This window comes from Fusarium keratoplasticum, chromosome 6 (assembly GCF_025433545.1).
Source record: "Fusarium keratoplasticum isolate Fu6.1 chromosome 6, whole genome shotgun sequence".
Lineage (NCBI taxonomy): Eukaryota > Fungi > Ascomycota > Sordariomycetes > Hypocreales > Nectriaceae > Fusarium > Fusarium keratoplasticum.
The window spans coordinates 2,154,372-2,181,785 of record NC_070534.1 but is presented as its reverse complement, the minus strand read 5'-3'; the positions used below and the strand labels follow the sequence as shown (position 1 = coordinate 2,181,785).

General features: G+C 53.1%; 11 protein-coding genes across 11 annotated transcripts; 4 read left to right on the top strand and 7 right to left on the bottom strand.

Moving 5' to 3' along the window:
• Positions 1-750: 750 nt before the first annotated feature.
• Positions 751-1,749, bottom strand: NCS57_00866200 (uncharacterized protein; the record flags this gene model as incomplete). The annotated part of the gene is made up of 1 exon (XM_053058472.1): positions 751-1,749. The coding sequence occupies one exon, from the start codon at positions 1,747-1,749 to the stop codon at positions 751-753; it is 999 nt and encodes a 332-aa protein (XP_052912303.1).
• An 866-nt stretch (positions 1,750-2,615) lies between these two features.
• On the bottom strand, positions 2,616-4,081 carry NCS57_00866100 (uncharacterized protein; the record flags this gene model as incomplete). The annotated part of the gene is made up of 4 exons (XM_053058471.1): positions 2,616-2,947; positions 3,001-3,422; positions 3,470-3,660; positions 3,710-4,081. 4 exons carry the CDS (start codon positions 4,079-4,081, stop codon positions 2,616-2,618), a joined length of 1,317 nt encoding a protein of 438 aa, XP_052912302.1.
• Positions 4,082-5,299: 1,218 nt separating this feature from the next.
• On the bottom strand, positions 5,300-7,435 carry NCS57_00866000 (uncharacterized protein; the record flags this gene model as incomplete). Its single annotated transcript, XM_053058470.1, has 2 exons — positions 5,300-7,299; positions 7,372-7,435. The coding sequence occupies 2 exons, from the start codon at positions 7,433-7,435 to the stop codon at positions 5,300-5,302; spliced, it is 2,064 nt and encodes a 687-aa protein (XP_052912301.1).
• A 1,977-nt stretch (positions 7,436-9,412) lies between these two features.
• Positions 9,413-10,470, bottom strand: NCS57_00865900 (HpcH-HpaI domain-containing protein; the record flags this gene model as incomplete). The annotated part of the gene is made up of 3 exons (XM_053058469.1): positions 9,413-9,816; positions 9,870-10,062; positions 10,114-10,470. The coding sequence occupies 3 exons, from the start codon at positions 10,468-10,470 to the stop codon at positions 9,413-9,415; spliced, it is 954 nt and encodes a 317-aa protein (XP_052912300.1).
• Positions 10,471-11,527: 1,057 nt separating this feature from the next.
• NCS57_00865800 (uncharacterized protein) lies at positions 11,528-12,684 on the bottom strand (the record flags this gene model as incomplete). Its single annotated transcript, XM_053058468.1, has 2 exons — positions 11,528-12,337; positions 12,385-12,684. The coding sequence occupies 2 exons, from the start codon at positions 12,682-12,684 to the stop codon at positions 11,528-11,530; spliced, it is 1,110 nt and encodes a 369-aa protein (XP_052912299.1).
• Positions 12,685-13,859: 1,175 nt separating this feature from the next.
• On the top strand, positions 13,860-16,085 carry NCS57_00865700 (uncharacterized protein; the record flags this gene model as incomplete). The annotated part of the gene is made up of 1 exon (XM_053058467.1): positions 13,860-16,085. One exon carries the CDS (start codon positions 13,860-13,862, stop codon positions 16,083-16,085), a length of 2,226 nt encoding a protein of 741 aa, XP_052912298.1.
• A 2,786-nt stretch (positions 16,086-18,871) lies between these two features.
• On the top strand, positions 18,872-20,104 carry NCS57_00865600 (uncharacterized protein; the record flags this gene model as incomplete). Its single annotated transcript, XM_053058466.1, has 1 exon — positions 18,872-20,104. One exon carries the CDS (start codon positions 18,872-18,874, stop codon positions 20,102-20,104), a length of 1,233 nt encoding a protein of 410 aa, XP_052912297.1.
• Positions 20,105-20,478: 374 nt separating this feature from the next.
• NCS57_00865500 (OHCU-decarbox domain-containing protein) lies at positions 20,479-21,065 on the bottom strand (the record flags this gene model as incomplete). The annotated part of the gene is made up of 2 exons (XM_053058465.1): positions 20,479-20,532; positions 20,592-21,065. The coding sequence occupies 2 exons, from the start codon at positions 21,063-21,065 to the stop codon at positions 20,479-20,481; spliced, it is 528 nt and encodes a 175-aa protein (XP_052912296.1).
• A 372-nt stretch (positions 21,066-21,437) lies between these two features.
• NCS57_00865400 (Pre-mRNA-processing factor 19) lies at positions 21,438-23,094 on the top strand (the record flags this gene model as incomplete). The annotated part of the gene is made up of 5 exons (XM_053058464.1): positions 21,438-21,450; positions 21,507-21,551; positions 21,618-22,056; positions 22,110-22,567; positions 22,619-23,094. 5 exons carry the CDS (start codon positions 21,438-21,440, stop codon positions 23,092-23,094), a joined length of 1,431 nt encoding a protein of 476 aa, XP_052912295.1.
• An 877-nt stretch (positions 23,095-23,971) lies between these two features.
• On the top strand, positions 23,972-25,083 carry NCS57_00865300 (uncharacterized protein; the record flags this gene model as incomplete). The annotated part of the gene is made up of 2 exons (XM_053058463.1): positions 23,972-24,856; positions 24,904-25,083. 2 exons carry the CDS (start codon positions 23,972-23,974, stop codon positions 25,081-25,083), a joined length of 1,065 nt encoding a protein of 354 aa, XP_052912294.1.
• Positions 25,084-25,610: 527 nt separating this feature from the next.
• NCS57_00865200 (uncharacterized protein) lies at positions 25,611-27,368 on the bottom strand (the record flags this gene model as incomplete). Its single annotated transcript, XM_053058462.1, has 1 exon — positions 25,611-27,368. The coding sequence occupies one exon, from the start codon at positions 27,366-27,368 to the stop codon at positions 25,611-25,613; it is 1,758 nt and encodes a 585-aa protein (XP_052912293.1).
• Between the last annotated feature and the right edge of the window lie 46 nt (positions 27,369-27,414).

The window sequence follows — 27,414 nt, the reverse complement described above, 5'->3', positions numbered from 1 at the left end:
GCCTAGGGGTTGAATGACTGACCAAGGCATTTTAAGGGCGACTTTAGCAGGTTGCCCAGAGTTCTCCTCCATTTTGTAGAAGCGGCCAATATCCGGCCGATGCTTCTCGTCGCCACCAACCTGATGGTGGGCCAGGGGTTGCGTTGGGAGGTATTGATGTGCTCGCCGGTTTTGCCGAAGCCTTTGGATATTGGGTTTTTCTCGTCCTCGCCGTCGTGTTGGCAATATCTGTCTGGCGCATCACGTCGATGATAGAGCTGTGGGTTAACGAGTTTAGCAGATGAGAAATAATCAGACTGGAATACAGAGATGCATAAATTCCAAATCACGACAGAAACAAGTTGAAGACATGGCGTAGCAAGTAAATGTCATTTGAATTACAAAAATATGAACGGTAGAAGCACACCCCTTAACTTGTAGCAAAAATGTAACATAGGTCGAACGGTTGATCCAGTTGGATCGTATGTGATCGTCATGCCTCTGCCCTCATCGCAATGCCCTTGGTAAAATTGCCGACTCTGAAATAAGCTAGACGAAGAGAAATCTCGCTGCGTAAGAGATCAAAAATAATAATAATAATAAATGAGTCGGCCGGGCTATTCGGAGGCGAATGTAGTCATCGATAGTATACAGGGGGTGCTGTCAAGAAAGTGTGTGGTACACGGGACCTGGACACTGGTGAGTAAGTAGAATAGGGGAGGACAGTGGAGAAGACAAACCTGTGAGCTTTTGTAGAAATATTAGTTGTTTCTACTTCTGAGGCTCCTTGTTGGAGTCCTGGTTGGACTCCTTGTTCTTCTCGGCCTCTCGGCGTCTCTTCTGCTCTCTCCAGGCGTTGATGCCCATGTACGTGCTAGGTTGAGGGCGGTGCTTGTCAACTCGAGGAGGAGGCAGAGCAGGTCGCGAGGACGTGTTAGATGCAGCGTTGGAGAAGCTTCCGGTTCGAGGCCGGCCTCCAGAAGCAACACGGGAGCGAGGCTGGGCACTTCCAGAGCTGCTCCCCTTGGCCTTCTCGCCCTTGGTGGTGAAACTCGCGATTCTGTTCTGGTATCCCGCAGATCGGAGGATGGCGGCGCGCAGGAGGACGTCCTCGTACTGCTTCATGTTGGGGCTGGATCCGCAGTCCTCACAAATCTTGTACACGATGGTTCGAATGTTGTCTCGCGCAGAACTGCCGGGGAAGGTGATTAAGGACAGAATCTTCTTGGAGATTCTCCAGCGCATAAAGTCCCATGGGTCCATGGCCAGCTCGTTCTTCTCATGGAGGACGCGGAGGTCCGAGATCTTGCAGGCCAGGCGGTACATGATCTCCTTCTGGCAGAGGCCATCGTCGGGGAGGTGGTGCTTGGCCACGAGCTGGTTGGGGTGATATCTGGTGTTGGGACCAAAGATGTCACGAATGCGGCGGTGCTTGCTGACGTTGTCCTGGTGAAGCTTGTGAGCAGCGGCAACGGACTTGTTGGAAGGATCCAGCTTGAGACGCGCGCTAGTCTCCTTCTTGAGGCGCTCCTCCTCCTCTTCCTGGGCCAGGTACTCGTCCAGAGAGTTCCAGGTGCTTCTCCAATAGGGGCTGTTCTCGGTCAGCTTGGCGACGGGGGTGTCACTCAGGCACTGGGGGCGAATGTAGGTGGCTCCATCCTGGCTGAGGGTGTAGACCTCATCCCTAGGGGTTCGGAGCATCGCCAGAATGCTCTCAGTCGAAGGGCCATCCTGGGCTAGGTGAGAGGCAGGAATTTGTCGAGTAGACATGGTGGGCCTCGTTGGATGAAGAGACTCGGGGGCGTCAGGTCTGCTTGAGATGAGTGTCAGCACGGTTCGACTCAAACAAGAGAGTTCATCTCACCAAAATAAGGACTAGATACTCGTGGTGATGATGGTCTATTTCTTTGTTAGTAGGGAGAGGATACTTCGAGCGCCTTGATCGATCGTCAGCACAACACATCTTCACTTCAGAAGGTCGGGAATGTTTACCAGGTGCGCATTAGAGCAGAGCACAGCTCCGAGAGGAGAGAGAGTCAGAGTGAAAAAGATGCCGGCGTCAGGCGACTCGAATCTCGCGAGGCGTGTAATCTCGCGATGATATCGTGCAGAACGAACGAGGCAGACGTGAAACGCTTCTCGGATGGAGGCGGGATGAGGGAGAGGAGTCGAGAATATTTTTTGAGAAAAGAAGACAAGGTAAATGAGAGACAATATGACCTCTTTTGGTCACAAAAGGAGTGATTGGAGAAAAGAAGCGTCGTGATTCACCTTGCAAACGCCGATGCTGAGTGTTGAGAAGTTGAGGTGCAAAGAGGGGGCCACGCGCGCGACGCGGAGAGTTTTGGCTAGGAACGTGGTGCCTGCAACGTCACTGGCAAGTCGAGTACTGTAAGAAAAAGGACGTGATGACTTTGACATCAATTCGTGTTTTGTTTGCCTTTGCTGCCTATTTTCGCCTTTCATATAAAAGATCACTGAAAGCCGCTTTCCATACTACAAGTTTCAAGAGTCTGGGTGGTCCATCGAGCCACAGTTTCTTGTACTACCACTGCGTTTGCTTCTCGATAACGGGCCACGCTTTTGTATGTTTAGTAGGAAGTACTGTGCATCTTGAGGCCCTCTTTGAGCCCTAATCAAAACGCAAGCTCAAAGTCCCAGACCTGCAGCTTCCTGTCGGGAAACCCCCCAGCCTGGCGCACAAACACGCTCAAGATGCCCTTGTCACGGAGGCGAGTGCTATCAAACAAGGGCTCGGTGGAGGTGTTGGGGATATCGGCCAGAAACTTCCAGTCCTTGAACCCTCCAGTTACCGTGGATGCGTAGATTCCCGTCTTCAATGCCTTTGCATCAGGGAGAAGTGCGATGAGGTGCTCGCCAGACTTGTCTCCTGCGAACTTTCCACGAGGGTCAAAGAGATCGGGGCCGTTGATGCCACTCACCTTGATGGCATTCTTTGTCCACTTGCCTACAGTGCGTGTCAGCTGTGCAATCGCACGAACGGTTTCGAAGTTGTCTTACCGTTTGTATCCCTGAGATAATGCTGGTAGAGGTGTTCTCCGCTGAGGTTATCCCGCATGAGAACATGAACTCTGCCCTTGGCATCCACAAACTGACCCTCTTGATTCACCATGCGGCTGTTCTGAGGAATATCCCAGATTAGTGTGCTATCCAGGGACGTTGAAATGGGCTTTGGAAGCTTGGTGCCGTTGGTGTTGAACCAGGTTCGCCCGTCATCATCCGAGTAGGCAAAGAATACATCGTGATTGGTGTTTGCATCTGGCGTTTCACGGACAGTCCAGGAGGTGTACAGCTTTCCGTTGACGGAGTTGAGTCCATTGATGTAGGCGTTGTTGTCGTCTCCCTCAATGTATTTTCCATAAGCCTGCCACTTTCCAGTCGAAGAGCTGTATCGGTGAATGTAGCTATCACCAGCGCCAGATCTTTTGAAAATCAGCAACACATCCTACACAGTAAGTGTGTTACTCACTGTCCGATACGGAATTCCATGAGCATATCACCGTTGCTCAGTGACTCAAACCTGGGATAAGTCAAGGGCGTATAAGGACCCGTAGATCCCGCAAGCTCGTGAACAACAGGCCCAAACAGGTCCGCAGTCCACGTTGAGGGGACATCCTTTGCAATAGACGTCTTGGACACGCGGTAGTTCAAGGGTACGTCCTACAAACGGTCAGTGAATCATGCCCACCCTTTTGGCTTGTGCACTGACATGGTGATCAAAGCTGAGATGAATTTTACCATCGCCAGAGATGCCCATGGAAATCATATTATGCCCGTCCATAGTCTTTTGGACGTAATCGGTAAGAGTCAGGTATTCCCAGTCGCCAACCGACGGGCTGACACGACGACGGCCAACCTTGACATAGTGGTTGTTATATCCAGCCGGGGTCGTTTCGTAAAAGGTGACATATTGATGGTCGCCAAAGGTGATCAGGGCATCTTCCTGGTAGCTCACTCCGTTGAGTCGCTCGGGACCTTGGAGATCGGTGCCGATTGTCCAGGACTTTGTTGATTTGACCGTCAGTGCTGATGCACCAACAAGCATGCAGCAAAGCGCCGTGATACCAGTCCTGAGATGCATTGTTTCTGGTTGCAGATGAGTGTTTCCAAAGACCGAGTCACTCTATTTATGTTGCTGGTCTTGAACTAGTTGCTGCGGAGGACTATCCTTGTCCCAATATGACAGGTGGTTAAGCTTAACCCCGGCTTCTGCCCTTTACAGAAGGTTGCCTTGAAGATCGTTGCAATTAACCTATGAACCACACCATCATGGTCCTATACCCACAAATAAGCTTCCGTGATCTGCTCCCCGGACTTTGGGGGTTCGTAGGATTCTCCTCTTCCCCGCCCCCAACCTGCATCGGCTTGACTCTCAACGATATATAAGCCGATGCATCTCGTCCCTTTTTAACTCGAGCACGGATTAGGATCAACACTCTGTTCAACTTGTTCAAGTTCTAAAGCGCCCCGAATCCAGTAAAGACTCCGCGCCAAGGGGTCGCATAGCAAACGTCAATGCAACGACCACCGAATGTAACTATAAACGGCAAAGACCCCGTCGTTGTTTTCTCAGCCGAAATTAGGTACAGTGTGGATCTTCCTTAGCCGGTCCATTCATAGCGAAGCTGGGCGGACAGTCTGGGTCATTCAAGGCGGCAGTCGACACAAAGGAGGACGAAGAAGATGGTGTCTTCGGTGTATTCCTCTACCGAAGCTATGGGTTGCTATACGAATACTAGTCACGCGTTAATACGTAGCCTCATATGGCTAGCTGTATTGGCTTGACAGCTGACCTGTCTACAGTCTATCCAACCATCTATGCGAGATGGATACCGTGAGGATACCGTGAGGCTCCTTGTTGGCTGGTGATGCCGCCTCTCAGACAAAGGTTGGAAGATGGCAATGCCTATGACAGTCAAACAAAATATTGTATGCCATAATCCATTTTGCAGCTTCAATAACGCATAGTGCATTGCGCTTCATCTTTGTCTGGATCTTAACCAAGCTACATCTGGTGCTACTCTCCTCGTTGTTTGATGTCTCTTTGAACTCGGGCCCAAACAGAATCAGAAAATTTAACCATTCATGGCTAGCCCAATTCACTGTGCATTCTTCTTGGTAGGTGTACAAATGGTGCATTTCTTTGTGATGGATGGCTTCTAAAAACATGCACCGGCCTCAGGCTTGCACCTCCGTAATCAGACAACAAACAGCAGAAGCATCTCCTGTTAATAGGTAAGTAATATAATCTCTTTATCATGAATCATAAAACATGCTAAATGCATCCCAGACTCCAAATTTACATGTAACGATGCACCATCCGCGGCATGGCCGGTGCTTCTCCCATAGCGACAGGCGGGGGGTTGTTCGCATCAAAAGGACTATTCTTCTGTAGCCGGTTTCCGACTCTTCTCCTCCTCTTCCGAACGCACGAGGCGATGAAGCAGCCTAGAATGAGCGCGACGATGACGCCTCCGACAGAGGCAGCGACGGCAATCACCACGGTTCTGTTCTCGTCGAACCAGCTTCTTCCGCTTCCTCCTCCGCTACCGCCGCCACGACCTCCGGAACCACCTCCTCCGTTGTCATCGCCGCAAGAGTCATCTCGCTCGTCTTCGGGACATCGGCTCGACTCTCCATCGCACGTCTCCTCAGGATCACAAGAACCTGTACTCTCTCGGCAGACCTGACCACTGGACGCAACCTGGCATTGGTCTGTACAGCAGGCATCTGTCGCTGGATCGCACGCAGCGCCGCTCTGAAGCTGGCATGTTGAGGGATTACAGCATGAGTTTTCTGGGCATCCCTCCTCACCACCGCAGTCACACGCCTCTCCTGGCTCGACGATGCCGTTTCCACACTGACTCTCGTTGATGTCAGGAGCATCGTCTTCGTCCACCAAACAGCTCGTATCGATCAAGTCATCTCCAATCGCTGTGCAGATGGTTCCAATAGTACAAGGTGAGAATTCACGCAGCTCCCGTCCACTCCGCGGGTTCATGATGTACTGACCACTAGCATCACAAGTAGATCTGCTAAGGGGACAGCAGCCCTCAACAGGAGAATCGCCGCTGCAAGTCTCGGACGTACAGTCGTGAGAAGCTCCAAAGTTGTGCGCCAGCTCATGGGCAAAGACCTGCCACTCGGCAGCCGTACGAATGACAACGTTGGCAGACGCGACAGAGCTTCCGCCTCGCCAGGATCTCCCTCCGCGGCTGCAGATGTTGCCGATCCAGGCCATGCCAACTGTTGAGCCACTCTCGCAGGCGCTCATCAGGGACCATGCGGCGTTCTCATCGCTGAATTGACTTCTCCACTCCGAAAACAGACTGAGTCGCCTAGAGATGTCGGCATTTGACGAACAGGGGAGGTTCCAGGCTGTTGTGGTGGAACCTGTCGATGGACAGGAGGAGTCGCTGATGGTCAGGTTGCGGATAGCCAGGGAGATGTTGAAGGCGTCTTCGTATACCTGCGAGGCGATGTTGATTTGTGAGATGATGTTCTCTCGAGCATCTTCAAGCGAGTCAAACTCGGCCGTGTATGAACAGTCCGTGGCGACTCCTATCATGGCCACTCGTCTTGTCGATGGACACCCGCTCGTCTGTCCAATAACGTCCACCGGGTCGATCTGGCCAATTCCGTTTTGTCGACGCACACGCTCGACGAATCCATAACGTGGCGTGTCTCGTTTTTGGTCTCGGTCATCCAGATCCAGAGAAAACGAACGACGGTCCAAACTCTGAGTGCCACATATCGATGCGTTGGACAACGATCGTTGAAAGATGCCTCCGTCCTGCTCGACATTATCCGACTCTTTCCAGACCACCATGTACGGAGCGTCCGTCGCAGGTAATTTGCCGTCCAGTTTGAACTGCTTATTGCGGAGGTTCGAGCTGGGCGAGATGTGGTGGTAATCGCCGTCAAGGTTAAAGACACCTTCAAGCAGATATCGGCCGTTCCGAGAACGAACCATAATCCGGGACCAGCCTACTTTCCTCCATGTCTGCTTCTCAACATCGGAAATAAAGGCGTCTCCCTTGTACAGGAGCGGCGAGCCTCGTCCTATGATCGTGTTTGACAAGCCGCTAGTCCCGTCGGGTCCAACATGTCGAACGTCTGTGAGACGTGAGATGACGTTGCGGCTTGGCTGCAGGTTTAGTTGGATCCTCTGTTGTTCTTTTGATATAGTGAATTCGACTTGGAAATTTGAGGAGGCGTCAAGGCTTTTGGGACTTTGAGAAAAGTGTAGGTCCTGGATGAGGGAGGCGTGGCGGATTGGGCTTCTGGCTATTGACAAGGCTGAAGAAGGATCATGTTAGTTACACATGATCGACAGGTGCATCATGTAACCTTTTTGTGGCGGGGACTTACCATGCACATGCAGCAGGGAGACAGAAATCGAAAGCAAGTATAACAAGAGACCTGAGAAATTCATCGTGTGTGTATGAGGGGCTGCTGCAGTGTAAATGCCCTCGCCGCGATACTGATTCCCACGGCCAACTTGGGGTCCCGAATGTCTTAAATCTCCCAGAGATGCTTCATATCAAAGAAAAAAAAAAGGGTCCAGCCGTCTATCTCACCGGGCGCACAAAGTATAAGTGCTTGGGCCAACCATCATCACCAGGTCTTGGCATCTGAGAAAGAGACTTATACCAAGCATGCTAAGCCACCCTGGCCTCGTCATGGAGAACGGGACCCGGCCGGCCGGCTTTGACGGGGGCGAGTCCATCTATGGAGCATCCATCTCCGACGATTCGGTAGACTCCTTGATACGTGAGTGTAACTTGTTTCGTGTAAGATCTGAGTCTGGATGAATGCATGAACGTTTTGCACGGGCTTTGTCTGAGAACAGCACTCAGTCATCTTCATCTTGATCAATTTCCATCAGATAAACACCCAGATCTGTACAGAAAATGGCAGACCCTCACACGACCATTCTTTCAAATCCTACCCAGACATGATTGGCAGCCGGCAGATCGTCGAAAAAAGTGGTCACCCGCCAGAAAGGCAAAAAATTGACAGACAGGGGGGGTAAAAGAAAATCCCACCGTTGGCGGAGGCGGGATGGGATGATCTGTAAGCATCTTGTTAAATCCGAGTGGGCTAAACCCGACCTCCCCTCGAGCTGACGTACGCTCTTCTCTTGGCATCCCGAGTGTCGGCGTCACTCGATGGCGGCTTTGACCGTGGCACTTGTTCTCCTGTCGGTCTGGGCTCATTCTTGGCTTAGGAATGGATGACTGATGCCAGCGGAAGCACGGGTACAATGTACTTTAATTGATAAGCTTAAATAAGCGCTTGCTTGCGTATCCCATACAGGGTCCTTTAAAGCATGACGAGGCTCAAGACTGACCGAAACCAATGTGCATTCCTTGGCTGATGCTTTCAGACCCCAACCAAGACTTGCCAGGGTTTAATGATGCTTGTTCGGAATTACAGAATATCTCATTCCGAGCTCCGATTCTCATATTGGTGAGTGTACGTCACCATCGCTGAGCCTCTATCAAGGTGCCTCTATTTGAAATAATGACGATCTTTTCTCTTGGAAAACAGTCAGAGTAGATTTTATATGCTAGCTTCTTGTTTGCTACAACGATTCGGCCTTGGTTCTGTCTCAAGCTGTTCTACCTCTCCTACCTGCTTTGCTTTCCTCCGTGACAGACTTCACACTCCTCATAACCATTCCGTGTATCTCGCCCCCAATGCAATCCCTAAATAAGACTACACGCCGCTAAAGGGATTGTATCTAGAGTTTTAAGGGTCAGAGCCGTCAGCGAGCAAATTATTCTCACTGTTGGTTATTCACACAAATTCTCTAGGGTGGAGGCCTCCCATGTCGACAGACAAGGTATGCCAAAGGCAAGTAACACGCAAGCCAAGTCCTCAACTACCTAGGTGCACACAAAAAAGAAGAAGAAGAAAGGCATAAGCCTTTCTTCTATATTTCTAATCTCTCGCTCAGGAGAACCTTCCCAGCCTCCTTCACTATGGGTTGAGAATTCACAAATTATATTCCTAGTGATTCCGTAGAACGTCATGCAGCAAGCACAGTAGGAAACATAGTCGGATAGTAAAATAAATAGACATACAACGACGTAAGTCCTATGTAGAATGATGGGATCTATCGGCACTCTGGTTGGTGGCCGGATGTCTCGGGTACGTTCCAACAACCCTGAACTGCCTGATAACAAACACAGTCAATCATTCATTGTTCTCTTTTAGCCGGTGCCTGGCAATCAGCTAACCTACACGTGGATTTACTTCACAAGGGCAATAGGGAACAAACTAGCCACACTTATTACAAGTTCACTTCAATTCACACATGCTGTCATTCGGTAAAGTTTGGAAGTGATAGTTCTAATATCCAAATCTATGACCCGTCATTCATTATTCCAAACTCGTTAGAGATATATCAGTTCTTCTCAACTCGGACTCCATTCTCCTTCTTCTCTCCATTAGTCTCTCCGTTAGTCTCAGGAGAGGCAACAATCTCCCGAGCCTGAGCCAGGTCCTGGCCCATGGCCATCAGGTGCATCACATCAGCAGACATGATGACCATGCTCATCCTCTCGGCGGCCTTCTTCAGAGCCTCGGGGGATCCGAATGGAGGGGCGCCAAAGGCAAAGCCGGAGTAGGGCTTGTCGTGCTTGTCCAAGACGGAGAAGAACTTCTCGCGGGCGTCCAACCACTCTTGCTCGTCACCGCCCATGCCCATGTTTCCGGGGAGGTTCATGCTCAAACGGCAGTCGAGGGAGCCAAGCCACACAAGGTCGATGTCAGGGACCTCGGTGAGAATAGCGTCAAGGTTGTTGATACCTAAGATGGATGTTAGAGTCTGGTCTTGTTCTATATGGTAGTTGCCAACTTACCCTCAAGAGTTTCGATCTGAATCATGATGGCAGCCTGGTCGTTGAGACACTTGTGGAGGTCACGTGTTGAGTCGTAAGGAGTATCAGTGATATAAGGGAGCAGTCTGAATGGGGGAGCTGATCGGGTGCCGTTCTGCTTGGTACCGTACTTGGCAGATGAGACGACATGCTTTGCTTGCTCCACAGTCTCAACCTTGACAAAAGTTAGCCCTGTACCTAATTGCTTTCATCTCAAACAACTTACCTGAGGGATGACGATGCTCGCACCGGCATCCAGGGCGTATCCAATGGCAGCGTGGTCATGGCCAGGAACTCGAACCCAGGGAATAGTGCGGCCCTGGCTCATAAAGATGGCCTCGTGGACCATGGTCGTCATAGTCTCCACGTTACAAGATGTGTGCTCCCAGTCGATCCAGACACAGTCAAAGTTCATGGGGGCCAGGAGTCGGGTCAGGGGAACGGCACTCAGACCAGCGTAGTAACCCAGCAGAGGAGGAATCTTCTTCTTGTGAGCATCTCTAATAGCGTCACGGGCTCTGTGAGGCTGGAAGAGAGAAGGGGCGGCGTAGGCTGCCATGCCTAGGGGAGCGTTTGAGGCCATTGTGAGGTGGTTGTGAGATTGTTGGATGTGGAACTGGACTGAGACAAAGATTGAACTCGGGCGAGCTCTGTTTTATAGTTGCCAGGTCTCCTACACACGTCTCCCTTGTCCATATCAACATCCATAACGGATTTAACAGTCGCCATCTTAGGTCCGATTAACTTGCATGCCGCTGACATTGCAACGGCCAAGCCGCCACAAAGGAACCCCGGTTATAACGGAAGGGGATGGTCAGACTCTCTAACGTTAGAAGTTCTAGTTCAGTCAGCAAGTAGGAAGCTTAGTTGGCACCTCTCTTACCAGCCCTAGGAGAAAAACAAATGGACCCGGATCTAAGGCTGAGCCCACGGAGGCAATCTCTGCGAATCGACAGGGGCGACCAGTCGAGATCGGCAAGGCGGGACCCATCGTTAGCAAGTTCTGCCGGAGTTCGCTGCGCTGGGTTTCACCTATACCATCGTAGCCGCATTGATTAAATCTCTACAATGTTCCATTGCATCAACCTGCCTTGTTTGAGGAGCTCCAACAGTTGTAAGGCCAACAAATCGAGCTTACGCGATCCTTGCCACGTTGGTCCCCAAGTGACATTCAACAGTGTGAGACTCCTTCTTCTAAGCAAAAGGGCCTCGCCGCAAGCGAGAGCCATCCTCAGGAGGGATGAGTAAACGAAACTAGCTTCAGCCACCGCGCTGTCATTTCATCAAGGGTTGCTGTCTAATCGTCTGCGTCATGACTAAGAAGCAAGGGCGCAAAACAACTCAAATCCAGTCCTGGCTCTCACGTCAGCGAATGCCTGGTGGAGATTCCAAATAGATAAAATAGGAAATGGAATATAATCAAGGGTTATCAGCGAATTGACCCTTGCTCCGGGGAGACACTACGGATTACGGAGGTGGATTGCTCCGTCCGGATCCGTTAATCCCGTGGTGTTCGCACTTGGTGACGCCGAGTTCCGGGGCCAGACCTCTTCACCGCCGAGAATATGGGGTCTCTCCATGCTGCATGGTAGAAATGTCGGGGAACATGAACAACAGGCTATGCCGCTTCTAGAATTAAGCTATAACTTGGTCTCTCTACCCGGTTTCGCAGTCATCGGCAGCACAATCCCATCTTGATAGCCCGTTGCAACATGCTTCCCTTCTGGACTCCACATGCGACTCTCCATTGCGCCTCTTCCTGCGCTGAAGCGTGACCAAGAGGCCTCTTGAATCCACCAACCATCACCCTCCATGATTGCCTCCTCAGCATTGACGTGTACATAGAATGAATAGCTCAAACTCGCCGCTATGCCCAAGTCGTGGCCGTAGCCTAAGTGGTTGCCGAGCATGAAGAGGCTGTTTCGGTCCGCTTCGAATGCATGGGTTACGACATGTGCATTGACATCCTCCTTGGGGATGGGCTTGAGCAATCGGTAGTAGATAAGCTCCCTCCGGTCAGGTATGGGCTTATCGGCGTTAAAGGCTGTCATGTCGACCTTGTACATGTCGAGGATTGGAAACGCCCCATGACCGGCATTTGGGAACTTGGCCTTTAGTCCATCAAGGTCAGCTTGTGGGCAAGGGTCCCATTCGTCTGGGTTTCTTGACGACAGAATGTCTCTGTATCGTTCTTGAGGCGGAGTGTCCTGGACATCATCGGGGCTGGGAACAGGTCGCTTGAAGGTGACGAGGCATGTCAAGCAGGTGTTGTCCAGTTGTCCTTCAGCATCGGATATGGGGAATGGGCCGGCAGGGTTACTTGAGGGCTGAGTTGGTTGACGCGCGTTGACTAGACGAGTTGAGAATGATCGACTTGAATGAACTTCAGACACGTCGAGAATAAAGGGACGATCAGAGCGCCCTGGGTTGGTGAAGACTGCGTGGATGGACTGGGCTTGGTGAGTGAGGTACGCGACCGTGAAATGAATCGACTCACATGAATCCCGCGCTTATTCCCATTCACACCATTTCCTTCTTCGCGGTCCTCTTCCCCAACAACACGTGCTGCCGCCAGAGATGATTGCGCGTAGACGACAGCACCGTAAGCTCCTCTCGTAATCTTGGGTGGAGCAAGTCCCAGTGAGTCCCAAGGGAGCTCCTTGCCCGGCTCCCAAGCTGGCTGACGGCTCATGAATCTCTTGACGCATTTTTGCGACTCTGAAGATTCAGCGGGAAGCCTGACCAACTCCAGGGCTTCCTGGAAGGATAATCGCGTCCATTCTTTGGATGCCACCATCGGGCTGAGATGCCGACTGAGGAGTGCCGAGGCCAAGGCGTGAGGGGCGCAGCTAGGACAGTGACCTCTAGGCTCTGATAAAACTTGAGAAGATGAGTGTTTGAAGGTGTTTTGACCAGTATCTACTCCTATTGAGACGAAATGACCTAGCCAATAGTCGCAATCAAGCACGGGAGCACGGGAGGTTGTTGTTCAAGGCCGGTTTGCCGCCGATTGGCGTTACCGAGGTCCTTTCCGTTTTGGGAAGATAAGTGACACAAGACATCGTGTTCCAAAATTACCGGTCAATGAATGAGATATCGTCGGTGAAAGGACAAACGGCTTCTCAAGCATGAAGTTGTTGAAGAGAAAAGAAAATGTCGCTTTTCTTTGGATTGGTGTAAATAGCCGTGAGCTTGGCCGAGCATGCAGACTCGTAAAGCCACTGCACCTTAAATGGACCCTTATAGCGGCAATATTCGGTCCAAGTTGAGCCTCGGAATAAGCGTGAGAGGCATATAATTACATCTTTTGTTTTATGGGAGGGGCGGAGGGTAAATCAACCCAAAAATCAGCCCAGGAGTATCACATTGCTACCCTGAATCACAGGCATTGTGATGCATTTGGTGGCTGGGATTGGCGACACAGGAGCAGATAACAAAGATAAGAGACGAGTGAATGGCCAATCCGACGAATGTTGACCTGGTTCCAGGCATTCTTTATAAAGAAGCTGCAGTCTCCCCTTGATTTATGCGTGCTGCCGTTGGAAAGACTGAGCTTGGAGCATGATTTCAGCTTCCAGCGATGATGCCATTCTCGAGTCTCATTGCATTCACATGCTATATGTTCATTCCTCATCAACCAAGCCCATACATCATCACAAAATACCAAAGAATCATCATGATCACGAAATGAAAAAGTCAATTATCCAATCGGCTGGTTTCAAATTGCCTTTCGATGCGACGGACGTGGTTGCGCTGTGCTGCTAAATAGCCCGTACAGGGACAGTACCTGCCTCCAGGCACAAATCAGGACCAGAAGCTCCGGCCGAGTCATGACGTCGTCACTTTTACCTTCCCTTTGGCACCTCTCACAGGCCAGACGATAAGAATGAACCTCACCCTCATCAACAAACACGTTTCAAATAATCACCAAAATCGATTGCTTCTAAGTAATCAAAGACTCGGGCCATCAATATGCTGTCGTGTTTTGGCTGTGGTAGCGATAGCGAGGAGGCAGAGCGTGAGCCTCTGCTGCCGCGTTACAATGACGACACAACACTGCAGACGCGTCTGCACGAGAAGCTCCATACATACCAGATGCTACGAGCCATTTCCAAAGGATATATGCCCAGCAACCAACAAGTCATCATTCACTTGCGAACTCTGCTATCAGCCCAGATCCTCAACCCAGAAAGACAAGACCTGAGTCCGTCCGGGCGAGCACTGGTCAGGACCATCAAGCTATGGATCACTCAATTCATCGAAGTCTTGCAGCATAAAAACGCCAGCGATCAAATACAGGACTTTATCTGGTATCTCACCAAAGCGCGTCTTGATGTGGATGTTTCGCATATCGAGCAAAGAGCCGCCAGGGCCAAGGTCCGAGCCGATGCCGTTGCTGCGTACAAGAGTTTGCAGACCGTCGGATCCTTGCTGCTAACCAATTCTGACTTTCGCATCTTCTTATCTGACCTTGGCACCGTTGGAAGAGAGGTCCTTCGAGACACCGCCTTTACTTTGTCTGACGTTTCCAAGCAGGCTGGTGAGGCCATCAAGCCAACGGAGGAGGATGAGGATGCCTTGAAGCAGGCAAACGGAAATGGCAAATCACGCGCCGCCCCGTCGAATCAGGACTTGAAGGAAGAGATTACCGACATCTCCGAGACGGTCAAGGACAGCGCCATTGTGGTGGCCGACGAGGCAGGTCAGAGCATCAAGGAACACGCCAAGGGCGACGAGGGCGATGCCCTGGTTCACCGACTCAAGCAGACCGTCCTCAACCTCCGGAAGCGCACAGACTACAAGGAGTCTGTCTCGACTCTGTCACTTCTCATCAGACGTTACCTACTTGCTTATTCGCACGCCGCCACCGAGACGGTTCAGGCATTGGAGGAGGACACCCAGCCCAACCCCGAGGCCGACAGGGCGGTGCACAACTTTTGGCTGCTCATCACCTCGCTTGGTGACCACGAGCGCTGGGAAGATGTCAGGCGGTCATTCGACGCCGTCGTGGAAGATGGCCGTACGGACCCCAACTTTGACGAGCTCGTGCGACAGATTGGAAACCTGGTGCAGGACATGCTGAGCGATCCCGACTTCTTCGACAATGCTGAGGAACGGTTCAAACGTCTGCGGAAGCAGTCTAATGAATTGACGGCCAAGTCATCCATCAGAGATGATCTGGACAACCTCCTGGCAAATCTGCATGCTGCCTTCCAGTCAGTCTTGGAGGATACAGACATCAAGAAACTCATCCACACAACTGAGAGGCTCGCCCAACTGCTCTCCCCTGCAGGCCAGTACGCTAACAGCGATTTGGTCACCGACTCGGTCAACATCTTTGTACCTCTGCTCATCCAAGCCATCCAGTACATTCCGATTCCACGCGTCGAAGTGGCTGCGCCCGCGATTGACCTCCTGCTTGAGAATCTCATCCTGGAGCCGGGGCGTACCGTTAATGCGAGCTCATTCTTGCCCTTTAAGCTCAACGTCTCCACCTACAATAACTTTGAAGTGCGGAAGGCCCGGCATGGAACTGCATCCACCATGACCTCGATGATGAAGGTGACAGTGTCTGGTCTATCTATCGCGGCGGATGATTTGGGCTACTGGTTCCGTCTACACTCTGGCCTCTTCCGGATGGTAGATGAAGGTATTGCAGGGTTCCATCTCGACAAGCGCGGTGTGGATATTACTCTGGATATCGAGATTGGCAAGGACCATCTGGAACAGATCGTGACGTTGCGCAACGTGGACGTCAACATCCATCACCTCAACTACACACTCAGCAAGTCCAAGTTTGCGTGCCTTGCCTGGATCCTGAAGCCAATCATCCGGCCCATCGTGCGCAAGGCTCTCGAGGTCAAGATCGCGGCTGGCATCGCCGAGGGGTTTCACTTCCTCAACCGCGAGATGCTCTACGCGCGGGAGCGGCTGAGGGCGACACGGATAGCAGATCCCAAAGATTTGTTAACCTTCATTCGGGCCGTCGCGGCACGCCTCGTCCCTGCCCCCGATCCCGACATTGAGGCCCGTGTCGGGGTCAAGCCTGGGCAGGGCGTATTCCGGGGGCGCTATGCACCGGGGAGCTTGGTCCGGCTGTGGGAGATGGAAGGCAGGGAAGCGGAACAGAGGCTGTTTGAGTACGAGCAAGGAGGATGGAAGAATGAGATTTTTGACGTCAGGACGAGGCGAGCGTGAGCATTCGATGAGGGGGACGCACGCACGTCCCATGGCATTGCTTTGCTTTGCTGTATAATGCAGACACGCTCTATGGCTGGAGGCGGCAGGGGTGGGCGGAGTTGTTGGAGTTTTGTCTTGGTAATAGGACGACGGACAAAGGGCGGTCGGTGGTTTTGTTGGGATGAAATTACGGTACGGCACTGCACATTGTCAGTCAACAACACGAGAGAGTTGATCATGACAACCTGGAGCTGGTGTGACTGTGACAAGTGTTTGTCTGGGACATGAGAGAGGGAGCCAAGAGGCGGGCTGAAAGCCATTGGACCCCAGTCCAGCCGCGTGCCAGGCCAGGCCGCCCGGTGAAGTGGGTTTTCCACGATGGGTATCTCCAAGCGCCCAACACCTGGAGTTGTGATGACCAACGACAGCATTCTCTATCGTCAACAGCCCAGGTCTCGTCTCCGCTCACCGAAGGGGAGGATTGAAAAAGTAATCTGCGTCATAAAACGCGGCTTGGGGGTCTCAGTGGAAAACTGGGGAAAGCAGAAATAGGAGGCCAAGACATGGCATCCCTATGTTTTGTCTGCGCCCTCAGCTGGACCGCTCAATTCAACGTATGTAGCATGGATCTCGACCTGGGAGGCTTTTTGAAAGCGGTAATCGAGTACGTGGACAGATGCCACATGCAGACGGACACGAATAGTACCGAGTTAGTATGGATACACAAGTCCTTGACGACGACTACGACAACGCAGACAAGGATCACACATCTCCTGTTTCTCTGGCCCGGGTCCCCTCCCCCTGGAGGCGTTGCCAAGATTGTTGCCGATGCCGTCCCCAGAGTCGTCGTGGTCGTCGGCGGCCGGGCCCCCTCCCCGCCCACCACGCAAAAGCCCGCTAAGCCCAACGCCGACGAGGCGGAAAAAGCAATTCGCTGTCGTACCATGGGGGTAGTGGTTTCCACTAAATCAATTGCCTGCTCTGCTGTGCAGTGAAGCGCAGCGTAAGCTAATGCTACTGCGAGCCATCCCACGGCGATCCGGACGGTGGCTGGCGAAGAAGGGGGGAGAAAGAGGGTCCTTTCGGTACCCATCCGCAAGGGGACTGCTGTGGTGGTGGTCACGAGATTGGGTGAGAGGGATATATCTGCATGGCTAGGAATAACTAGTTAGTATACAGGAGGTAGGTAATATGTAGTCGGTGCGTAGTTGAACTGGGTTCTGAACCTTGTCCAGAAGGTAAATAGCTGCGTCTATGATCTGAGCGGCCCGCACTGCGCTTCAACTGCTACATGGCCCCCTTTCATGGCCTGGGCTGGGGGGCTTTTTGTTCTCGTTACGGTCCTCGGATTACCCCCCTTGGATCCCTTGTCCCAAGTCCTCCCCCCCTTTGTGCCCGACCATCCGCGCCGCCGGCCAACAAGAGCAGGGTATTGCTCATGGACATCCCTGCATCCATGAACGCTTGATTCAACCGCCTGACCAGCGACCGACCTATGAGATTCTGTCTGATCACTGCTGGTCTTTCAGTGCGCCCCCCCAGAATGGCTTACCCCGGACGTGATGCCTGCAGGACCACTGCAGCAAGCAGAGACCACGGTCCCCATTCCTTGGTTGTTTTTTTTTTCTCCTTCGTCTCTTCTGGTTGGCTTCCTATCAGGAGTTGCTGATTCTACCCCATTTGCCTGAATCCTCGTTCGCTTTCCCTCGGAGGGCGTGGTCTAGTGTGTCCTGTGTCCTTGGATCATGGACAAAGTGGCTTACCCATCCCTACAAGCATCCCATCCCATCCCCCCCCTTCTCCCCGCGCCGTCCGTCGATGATCGCCTCGAGACAGGCAGGCAATAGCCTACACGTCGTTCCTACAGGTCCGGAACGTCGCGATCCCCTCCTCTCACACACCACCCCCTTGTCTCTCTCTGCAGCACAGCTCTCTCTCATGGAAAAGCCAGAGCACCTCAATGCCGCCACCCCAGACCTGCCTCTTCCTGAAAAAGCAATCCGACCCCATCTCTACGGTACACGGCCCATGGTCCACCTCGTGCCGGCCCCGGATTTCCCGTCGAATTGGTTCGGCGTGATCCTTGGGCCACACACCATTTGATCTCGGGGTCGTCGCTCGACTTTGGACCTCCCCCCCCCCTCTTCAATCTTCAATTTCCCCGTCCTTGCTGCCGTATTCGTCCCATATCTTTCTCCTTGTGTCAAAAAGGGTTCGATATCTATCCTATCTATTCGCCTCCTATAGGACACAACGCTTACCCAGGACCAAAAAAGACTCAATCTTTCTCCTCACTCATCACCAGAGCCTCGGCGGACCTTTTTGGCCCCACTTCCACCTTTTCCAAGAATCACGCCAGTTACTCCAACGTCAAATCTGTTCTGTCGTCTTCTCTCCCCCCCGAGGAGCCGTTGGTTTGCTGCTGCTGCTGCTGCTGCTGCTGCTGGGAGCGGGATTGGGGAAACCACGTTGCGAGATTTCAGTGCTGGATCTTGGCTGCGAGGTCTGGGGCAGCGGAAAGTGGTTGCATTTCCAGCCTGCCGAAAGGTCGACGATTCACGAGCCCGGAGTTTGTAATCATCGTCAGATCGCCTGACAAGCGATTTCCTAGGTCGACAATCCGAGCCCAACGCGACCTCATTGGACCTGGATGGGGTAGTCTTTTACTCTTGCTGGATCAACCCTTACAGTCGCCGTGGATCTGAACCTCTGTTCTGGTGAAGCGGATGGCTTGGACGAGGAGGCACCTCTGACACCGCGCGCGGAGCCCCTCCATCCCATCAAGCGAAGCGAAAGCTGTCGTGATGGAGGTAGAGGCAAATGGACAGAGTTCTCTCAACCTGCTCGAAACGTGGCGCCACCACCACTCGACGGGCGGCTGCCATGATGACCTCGCCGTCTCTCCGCTCGACTTGGCCCCCAACGACATAGCCCAGGTGCCCCGGTGTCCGGATCCCGATCCTCTGTTCGAGGTTCTGCTTGGAGATGGGCCGTACTCTGCGGCGAGGCAGGGAGCTAGTCTGAGAGGTCCTCACCCCAAGGCGACGATATCAGAGGCATGGACACCACGGTCACGAATCAATGTTCCTTCGACATTCTCCTTCACAGTCCTCGATGCGAGGACAAAATCCAAACCCCTTGACATACGGCTTCAGCCGAAACCCATGGCCCGGCGCGGCACCAAGCGGCGTCGGGTCATGTCTGATGTTGACGGCTTCAACACCGCCGGCTTGAGCGTCAAGAAGCGTCGGCTCCGTGCCGAGCTCATCACCAGCCGGCTCTCACAACCATACTCACAGCCCGCGACACATATTCTCAACCGCGAGGGCCAGGACTCGGGCGACAAGCGGTTCCTGAAGATGGCGACGACATTAGACATGGCCAGAAGAGTTGCCCACCTTCATGCGACATCCTTCCTACGCTTCTCAACCATGAACCGGTTACGGAGGAGGTTAAGCCTGGGGCAACCGACAACAAACGCGCGGAGATACGAGCAAGAGATTGCGGCTATTGCATCCAAGGCCTCCGGCAAAGGGGCATGGCGACCTCAGAGCCTGCTAGACTCATCAGCGGGCAAGTCCATAAGGGTCTACCCAGTAGGTAACGGAGTCGTAGCACCTCCAGGAGCAGTGTTACCGACAAGACCCCAAGGCGCCTTCATGGTACCCAAGCCTACCCTCCCACATGCCAAGCCCGTCCCCTGCCGGTTGTCCAAGTTGGCTGGCCGTCCTCTCTCACCTGCGGAGGTCGCCGCCACCAAGAAGCGCACATCGCCGAGGATCCACCCCCTTCGGTCCCCGGAACTGAGACCCACGGGTCCTATGCCTCCGCTGGACGACCTGGAAGAGGATAGCTTCGCATACATGCATCCGGCAGACGACGACTGGGACGACGCGGGCGATGACCAAGAGAGCGTGTACTCTGACTTTAGCGTCTTGTTTGGGCAGAGCGGTGACGGCGTCGCAGACGGGGAGGATGACCGGTCATATGAAGAATATCTAGATGAGCTGGACGGCATCTGTTGGATGTCGAGGTAGCATGCAGGCTGCAAAGCGGCGTCTCGGGGGCATTTTCGTGGGAGTCAAACAAGCGGGATCCATGGATTGTGTTTTTGTATGTAAAAGTTTTGCGTCTGGCATTTGGGCGGCAGGTTGTGCGTTTCTTTTTTTGCAAACGGGATTTTATAGGCATCAGGGAGCATCATCCAGCTTTAAACGATCGGATGGACTGGAAACTCAACTATTCTTCGGGCTTTTGGCGAGAGGCTTTCTGTTCGTTTTTTTTTTTCAATGAGCAACAAAAAACTGTTTCTTTTTTTGACAACCAAGGTTTTAGATATATGAGCTCAGAGCCGTTGGCGCAGCATACGAGGCAAGATGGTTCTCGGCATCTTCTTTTTTGGTTCGATTTTTTACTGTTTTACGCCAAGTTTGGACGCTCTGTCCTTGGCGATGTCGCACATGGCCTGTACGTATATGATTAGCAACTCGACAATGAAATGTCCTTCTATCAGGTGTTTCGTACCTGTAACGCGGCGTCAACTTCCTTGGCAAAGTCCCCTCTTGCAATCCTGGTCCGCATGTCCTCCATGATCTCGGGCCTCCCTCGACCATTCACAAAGACGACATACCGCAGGCCAGGGAACTTTTCTTCATACTCCTTGTTGAGCTTTGCCAATTCCTCGCCTTCACCCTGAAGATTGGCCTGCTCTGCCGCTGATTGTGCTGAGTCCACCTTCTTAGCCCCTAGCCGTGGGTGTGATCCCAGGATGGATAGGAGAGCAGGATCAGGGTTGCTTGATGAGCTGGATGTGGCGAGTGAGAAGAGCTTGGATTTGCAGGCGTCGATGAGTTCTGAATAAGATGTATACTCGGCATTCTTCAAAATAGGGATGAGACTCGAGTGAATGGCTGGGCTCGGTTCGAACAGGAGGTCCAGGACCTTGACTTGTTCCGTCTCGTCTGCTTCACGTACGTCTTGGGGCCGCGGGAGGGACATGGTGTATGAACTGAAGATCGAATTATATGGTTGATAGACTGAAGATTCCAGATTCAACCCCAGAACAGGGTGATAGGAGTAATTTATATGCACATCAAGGACGATCCAACAAGGTAGTCCAACCCCGGAGATATGCGAGACTCCTTGAAGCGGTGACGGCCGTAGAGATAAGCCCCGATAAGACGGGACCGATGAGGTCAGGCCGCTCTTATCGCATCACGTGATCTCAAAGCTTCCGCCTTGGATGGTCAGTGCATCGGCAAAATCTCGACTAGGTGACCGTTCGTCGCAACCAGAGCTTGGAGTAGACGAGTTGCGCTTTACCCGACGACAAGCAATTGAAGGCTCAACGAGCTTAAAGTAGCAGTCGCCATGCTTTGTGGAAGTAAGCTTGGTCTTTTTTTCTGCGTCTTGAGAGCGGTGCGCTGACATGGGCAACAGTTTCAGGAGAAGCTCCTCAGGAGCCCGTCGTGTCCAAGAAATCCGGTGCGTACATCAACAACATCAAAGTTCGCGAGCGCCTCGCGCAGGACCGCCGCTGACCTGTTGCAGGTGTTGTTTACGAGAAGCGTCTTATCGAGCAGTACATCAACGAGCACGGCACCGAGCCCGACTCTGGCGAAGCGCTCACCGCGGAAGATCTCCTGCCCATCCACTCGTCGCGTATCGTCCGACCGCGTCCTCCCACCCTCACCTCCATCCCCGCCCTCCTCGCAACCTTCCAGAACGAATGGGACGCGCTCGCGCTAGAGACATATAACCTCAAGGAGCAGCTGGCGCGCACCCGGGAGGAGCTTGCCACAGCTCTGTACCAGCACGATGCCGCTGTTCGAGTTATTGCCCGACTGTCGAGGGAGCGAGACGAGGCCAGGGATGCGCTTAGCAAGGTGACTGTGACGGGCGCCGCTGCCGACGGTGATCAAATGATGGTGGACAGCGTGGAGAAGCTGCCAGAGGAGCTTGTTGCCAAGGTGGACGAGACTCATCAAACGTATGTGGTTGCCTGGGGTGCATTCAAGGTATTGAAGCTAACATAGTGTGCAGACTATCCAAGGGTCGCAAGAAGCGCCCTGTCCCCGAGGGCTGGGCTACCGCAGACGATATCTCCGCTTTTGAAAACGCGACCACACATTCTCTTCCAGTCCCCGAGGCCACTGCGCTCAGTGTTGGAGGTGCTAGCGCCGCTATTGGAGGTCTGAAGGGCCAGGCCGTCGTCTACGCCACCAACGAGGACAAGGTCGAGGTTTCGATTGCTGTGGAGGAGCCTGTGACGGACGCAGTATGGGCCGAGGACAAGATTGCCTTTGCTACTGGTCAGGGAAGCGTCAAGGTGTTCCAGGAGGGTAACCAGGTGGCATCGCTGAGCGAGCATGCTGGTGCTGCGACAGCACTGAGCCTGCACCCCAGTGGTACCATCTTGGCGTCTGTCGGCACGGATAAGAGCATCGTGTTTTATGATTTGACTTCGCAGAAGCGTGTCAGCCGCGCTTACACCGATGCTGGTAAGTTTCTACACTCGTCCCTTTACCTGACATGTTCTAACCGACTCTCAGCTCTTACTTCGTGCGCATTTCATCCCGATGGCCACCTGTTCGCCGCTGGCACCACTTCTGGCGACATCAAGCTCTTCATGACCAACACTCTGGAGCAAGCCGCAGTCTTCAGCCTGGGTGCCCCCATCCAGGCCATCGCCTTCTCCGAGAACGGTTACTGGTTCGCGGCCACAGCTAAGGGCCAGACCATGGTGACCATCTTCGATCTACGAAAGGAGGGAGACGCCGCAGTGGCCAAGGTCCTCGAGACTGGCGGACCAGTCCAGTCCTTGGCCTGGGACTACAGCGGCCAGTTCCTCGCCACCGGTGGTTCTTCTGGAGTGACGGTTCACCAATACACCAAGTCCAGCAAGAAGTGGAGCGAGCCCCTGAGGAATTCCACCGCTGCCGTTGCTATCCGATGGGGAGAGTCCGCGAAGCAGCTGGTGACAGTCAATGGCGAGGGTGTGGTCAGCATACTTGGAGCGAAGGAATAGAGGGAGCGTTCAGGAGGTTACATGACATAAAGATGTGGACTAAGAGGCGGCTGCGTGATTCCCTGGTAATTACTGTACAATAGGCCTCCAACAATGGGTCAAGAGACAGAGGATGGTGTTTGAAAATTGACAATTCAAGGGTTTGGTTTGGTTTGCTTCTGAACAATATTCTACAGCTGTTGATACTGCATCTCGAGCCTCAAACGCCATCCGTGGACGCCCGGCCATCATGGATCAAATCCGACGCCAAGGTGGGCTTCCACATGGGCTTAGGTAGGCGCCCACCCCCTGTGACGCAGCCCTAGAGGGTCGGCCTGTTTGCCGCCTAACCGCCCCTGGCATCCGACAGAGCGACTTGTTTTTAGTGGCCCATGTAGCGGGGTAGAGGCTTCCAACAGGGTCCGTGGCACTTGTCGTCACGGGCATGGATGGATGGGCAGCAGCCTTTGCCTTGGGTCAAACGAATCGAGGCCATCGGATTTAAGCGTCGTTTACTTTTGAACCTTTCAACATCCAACTTGATATCTCTCCGCACCTTTAATTAACATCCAGCCTTGCTCCCACGGCTATTACCTCTTCTCCTCTCTCTCGAGATATCTACGCCATTACCATCGTTCGATCCGAATCCGCCGACTCCGTATCCCTAATCCGCTGGAGCCCGTCGCCTCGATAACCTCATCTCGAGCGTATCGCCACGCGACTCCTCTGCCTCGCCAGGCACGGCTCATTCACGCTGCAAGCCTGCTACGCGCATCTGATCTGCCTGGCTTGCTTATGCTTTGGTGAATACGTCACGCTGACTCTTCACCATTGACAAACGCCGCCGCGACGGCCCGAATTGTCCTCGAATACAACCACCCTCTGCCATCTGCCCAACATGGCTGCACACAGGGACAGCATCCTCGAACTCTTCGGTGAAGATGACCTTATCGAGGTCCATGTCAACTCGAGCCGAAATCCTGCCTCGTTTGCCAATCTCTTCCTCCCAAACCCGAGAAGCACTTCATCGTCGGCTCAGCCTCGTCCTGTACACCACCATCAATCGCGCCGAAGCGAACGACGCCCGCAACCGCAAGGACAGCAGCCACAGCAGCCTGCACCAGTCATCGACCTCACCGCAGAGCCTGACTCACCCGTCCAAACAAGAGGATCGTTGCCCCAGAACCGGAGCGGGAGGAACCCCAGGAGGACAAACTCGCAGCGGATATCACCTCCACAACTTTCGAGGAGCGACGGGACCTTTTTCGGGCGCACTGCGAGCATTATTGATCTCACCGTGGATTCTCCCGAGGACGAGCGACCTTCAAACCTCCCCGGCGGGCGAAATATGCGACCGCGCCCACGACCCGACGAGCTAATCGAGTTGGAGTTGATAAGTTCTATGCCGCGAGAGCAGTCGGGAAGACGCCCGCCCGCCAGTTTCGCCATCGGCTTGACTAGGACGATCGCCGGACTTTTAAGCCGTGATATTATGTTCCCCCCGCCCCAGCTCGACGTCTCGCGAAACGCCTTTGCCCCACGAGAACCCAGCCCGAAGCCGGCCATGGAACCCATCCCCCCTGCGCGAGAGGGTTTCACCCGCGACACCTGCACCGATCCTGAGAAAGAGTCTGAGAGCGTCGTCATCTGCCCGGCCTGCAGTGAAGAACTGGCTTATGACCCGACTGGCACCATGACCCAGAGTTCTGTTGGAGGCAACAAGGGCAAGCGGAAAAGAGCACCAGGAGAGCACCATTTCTGGGCTCTGAAGAAGTGTGGACATGTATGCGACGCATTTACTCTCTTACGAGATTAAACTGACATCTCTAGGTTTACTGCGCCGACTGCTTCGAGAATCGCAAGCCCACAAAGTCGAACCGTGACGGCGTCGGGTTCCGTGCTCCTGAAGGAAAGCACCCATACACTGCCGCAAACGACCTGAGATGCGCCGTGGAAGGCTGCGAGACCAAAGTCTCTTCAAAGACAGAGTGGGTGGGGATCTTTTTGTAACGAACACCACGAGACTGTGCACAAGCGTGGCGCCAGCGAATGGAGTTGGGGGGGCTTTGGTAATGAAGTCACAAGTGACGACGGGCATATGGGAAGGGCATGGATCGGCGTTCAGGACTGTCAAATCGTAGATATTGGAGATAATTTTGTCTCAATCAAGGTCAACAGCTACTGACCAATTGTTGAGATATCTCTAAATGGCCCTGGTGAAGATATCCAGGCTTTTGACGACCTGGACGGGCAGGATCTCCTGGCAAAAAACAAAGGATACTGGAGTACAGGTAAACAGAGTAATATTGTAATACAAACAAACGCCGTCGCTATGTAAAGAATCTACAATCAGGTGCTGCCGCCCATGGCCCACGTCGAGTGGGATATGCCAATGACTCTAATCAATGCTTCCTGGATGTATGCCGTCCATTTGATCCCCGAACTCCTAATCTCTCCAATGCCATCTTACAGCATGTCATTTCGCAATTGTTCCTCTCGTCTCTCGTCGGGTGGGCAAAAAAAGCCCCGTCTCGTCATCATATCATAAGTTCGAGTGCAATCTCGTCCACCCAGTCCCCGCCGTACGACTCCTGCGAAGCACTTGGTCCAAAACTTGGCTGGGGTGGCGGTTTCTGGTTCTCTTTGTTGTTCTTTGGTGTGGGTGACTTTGTTGGTTCAGCGCGTTGCACTTCTTTGGGGGTTTGGTCAAAACGTCTGGTCGTCATGGGTGCGTTGTGTTTCTCGTTTGCTGTGTAATGCGGAGGATTCTTCCTCTCCTGCAATGGAGGAGGTGCTTGGATCTGGGGGGGTCTCGGCTTGTAGCCTCCAGCGTTCCTCTCAAGTGTCTTTTGTGGCTTTGGCATAGTCTTTGCTGGCTGGAGTGGTCTTGTGGTCTTAGAGCTCTTAGCTTCAGCACGTGCTACCATGCCAGCCTGAACGCGTGCCCTTTCGCGCTGCTGGATCTTCTCCAATGCTGCTGTACGTCGGCTACGATGCAAGGCTAAAGACATTTGCTCGTGTGATCCAGAAGAGGTAAAGAATCGTCTTGGGGGAGGAGAGGGTGAGTCAGAAAGAGGTCCAAGAGATGGTAAGGGGTCAGGGTCTGCGGGCTTGTTAGGCTCCTCGTCGAGAACCTGTTCTTCCTCTTCGACAATGGCTACAAGAGGGGCCGGTGCCGATGGTATAATGTCATCATCTTCTTCGAGCTCCCGTGCCTGTTGAGAGGATGATGGAAAGAAATCATCAAAGTTAAAGAGAATCGCTTGCGTACTCATAGGGGGCGTTTTTCGAGGAGGCGATGGAGAGGACGACGTTGGTGGTCGCTCTGGTCGATTGGGGAGGGCAGGTTTGATAAAGTTGACTGAAGGGGGTTTGGGTCGGTGGAGGCCAAGGTCTTGCTCATAGCGATCCGCAGGTGGTCCAACACCAGCAAGTTGGTTCGAGGTTCCAACTTTCGTCCCTAGCACTGATTCGGGTGCTGATTCGTCTTTGCTTGTAGAGTTTCGATCGCATCCCTTGCTAGCCGCGGCTTCGAGGTTCTGGAGTAACTCCAAGGCCAACTCTTCCTCAAAATCTGCGTCCAGTTCATCATCCATATCCAAAATGTTCTCTTCTATTGTGGAATTTTCCAACAGGCGCCGTGAATTGTTGGCGACCGAAGGTCCTCCTCTATCCTCCGTCAATTCCTCCTCAACTTGCATGTCTTCACACCTTGGGCTTGGGGAAGGTCGTCGTATTTCGTCGTCGGTCGTAGCTCCAGCTCCAGCATCGGGGGTATCTTGTTCATCCTCTTGTATGTTCTCCAATGTCCGCACTTTCTTCGCAGACTGGTGCGGTTCCTCGTCGATTGTATCTTCGGCCGTCGTCTCTGTAGGGTCCGTTTCCTCCTCAATCGTATCGGCCCTCTCCACGTCTTTTCCCTTGGCGTCCCTTTTCTTCGAGCCTCCATTTCCTCTAACAAACCAAGAGATCGTCTCCTGACTTGGCCGCACGTTCACAAGCGGCAATCCCTTCTTGCGCTTCTCCGCCTTCTCCGCCAACTCTTTTTCTTTTTTCTTTTCACGGGCTACTTTCGCCTTGGCCGCTGCTTTCTCTTTCTCAAACTCCTTCCGTATACGCTCTTGTTCCGCCTTCTCCTGCTTCCAAATTTCGGCTCGAGTGAGCTTTGGTCCCTTGCTCGCGGATTTATATGCCTTCTGGACTTGTTTCGACGTCATGGGCCGGAGAGGGGGCGTGTCTGGGGATTCTGCCCGACCCGGAAACTTGGGTATAAGGGTGAAGGTGCGTTGACCCATATTTTTCGTTTGAACGACATCTGATCTAGGGATTCGGCGGGCAATG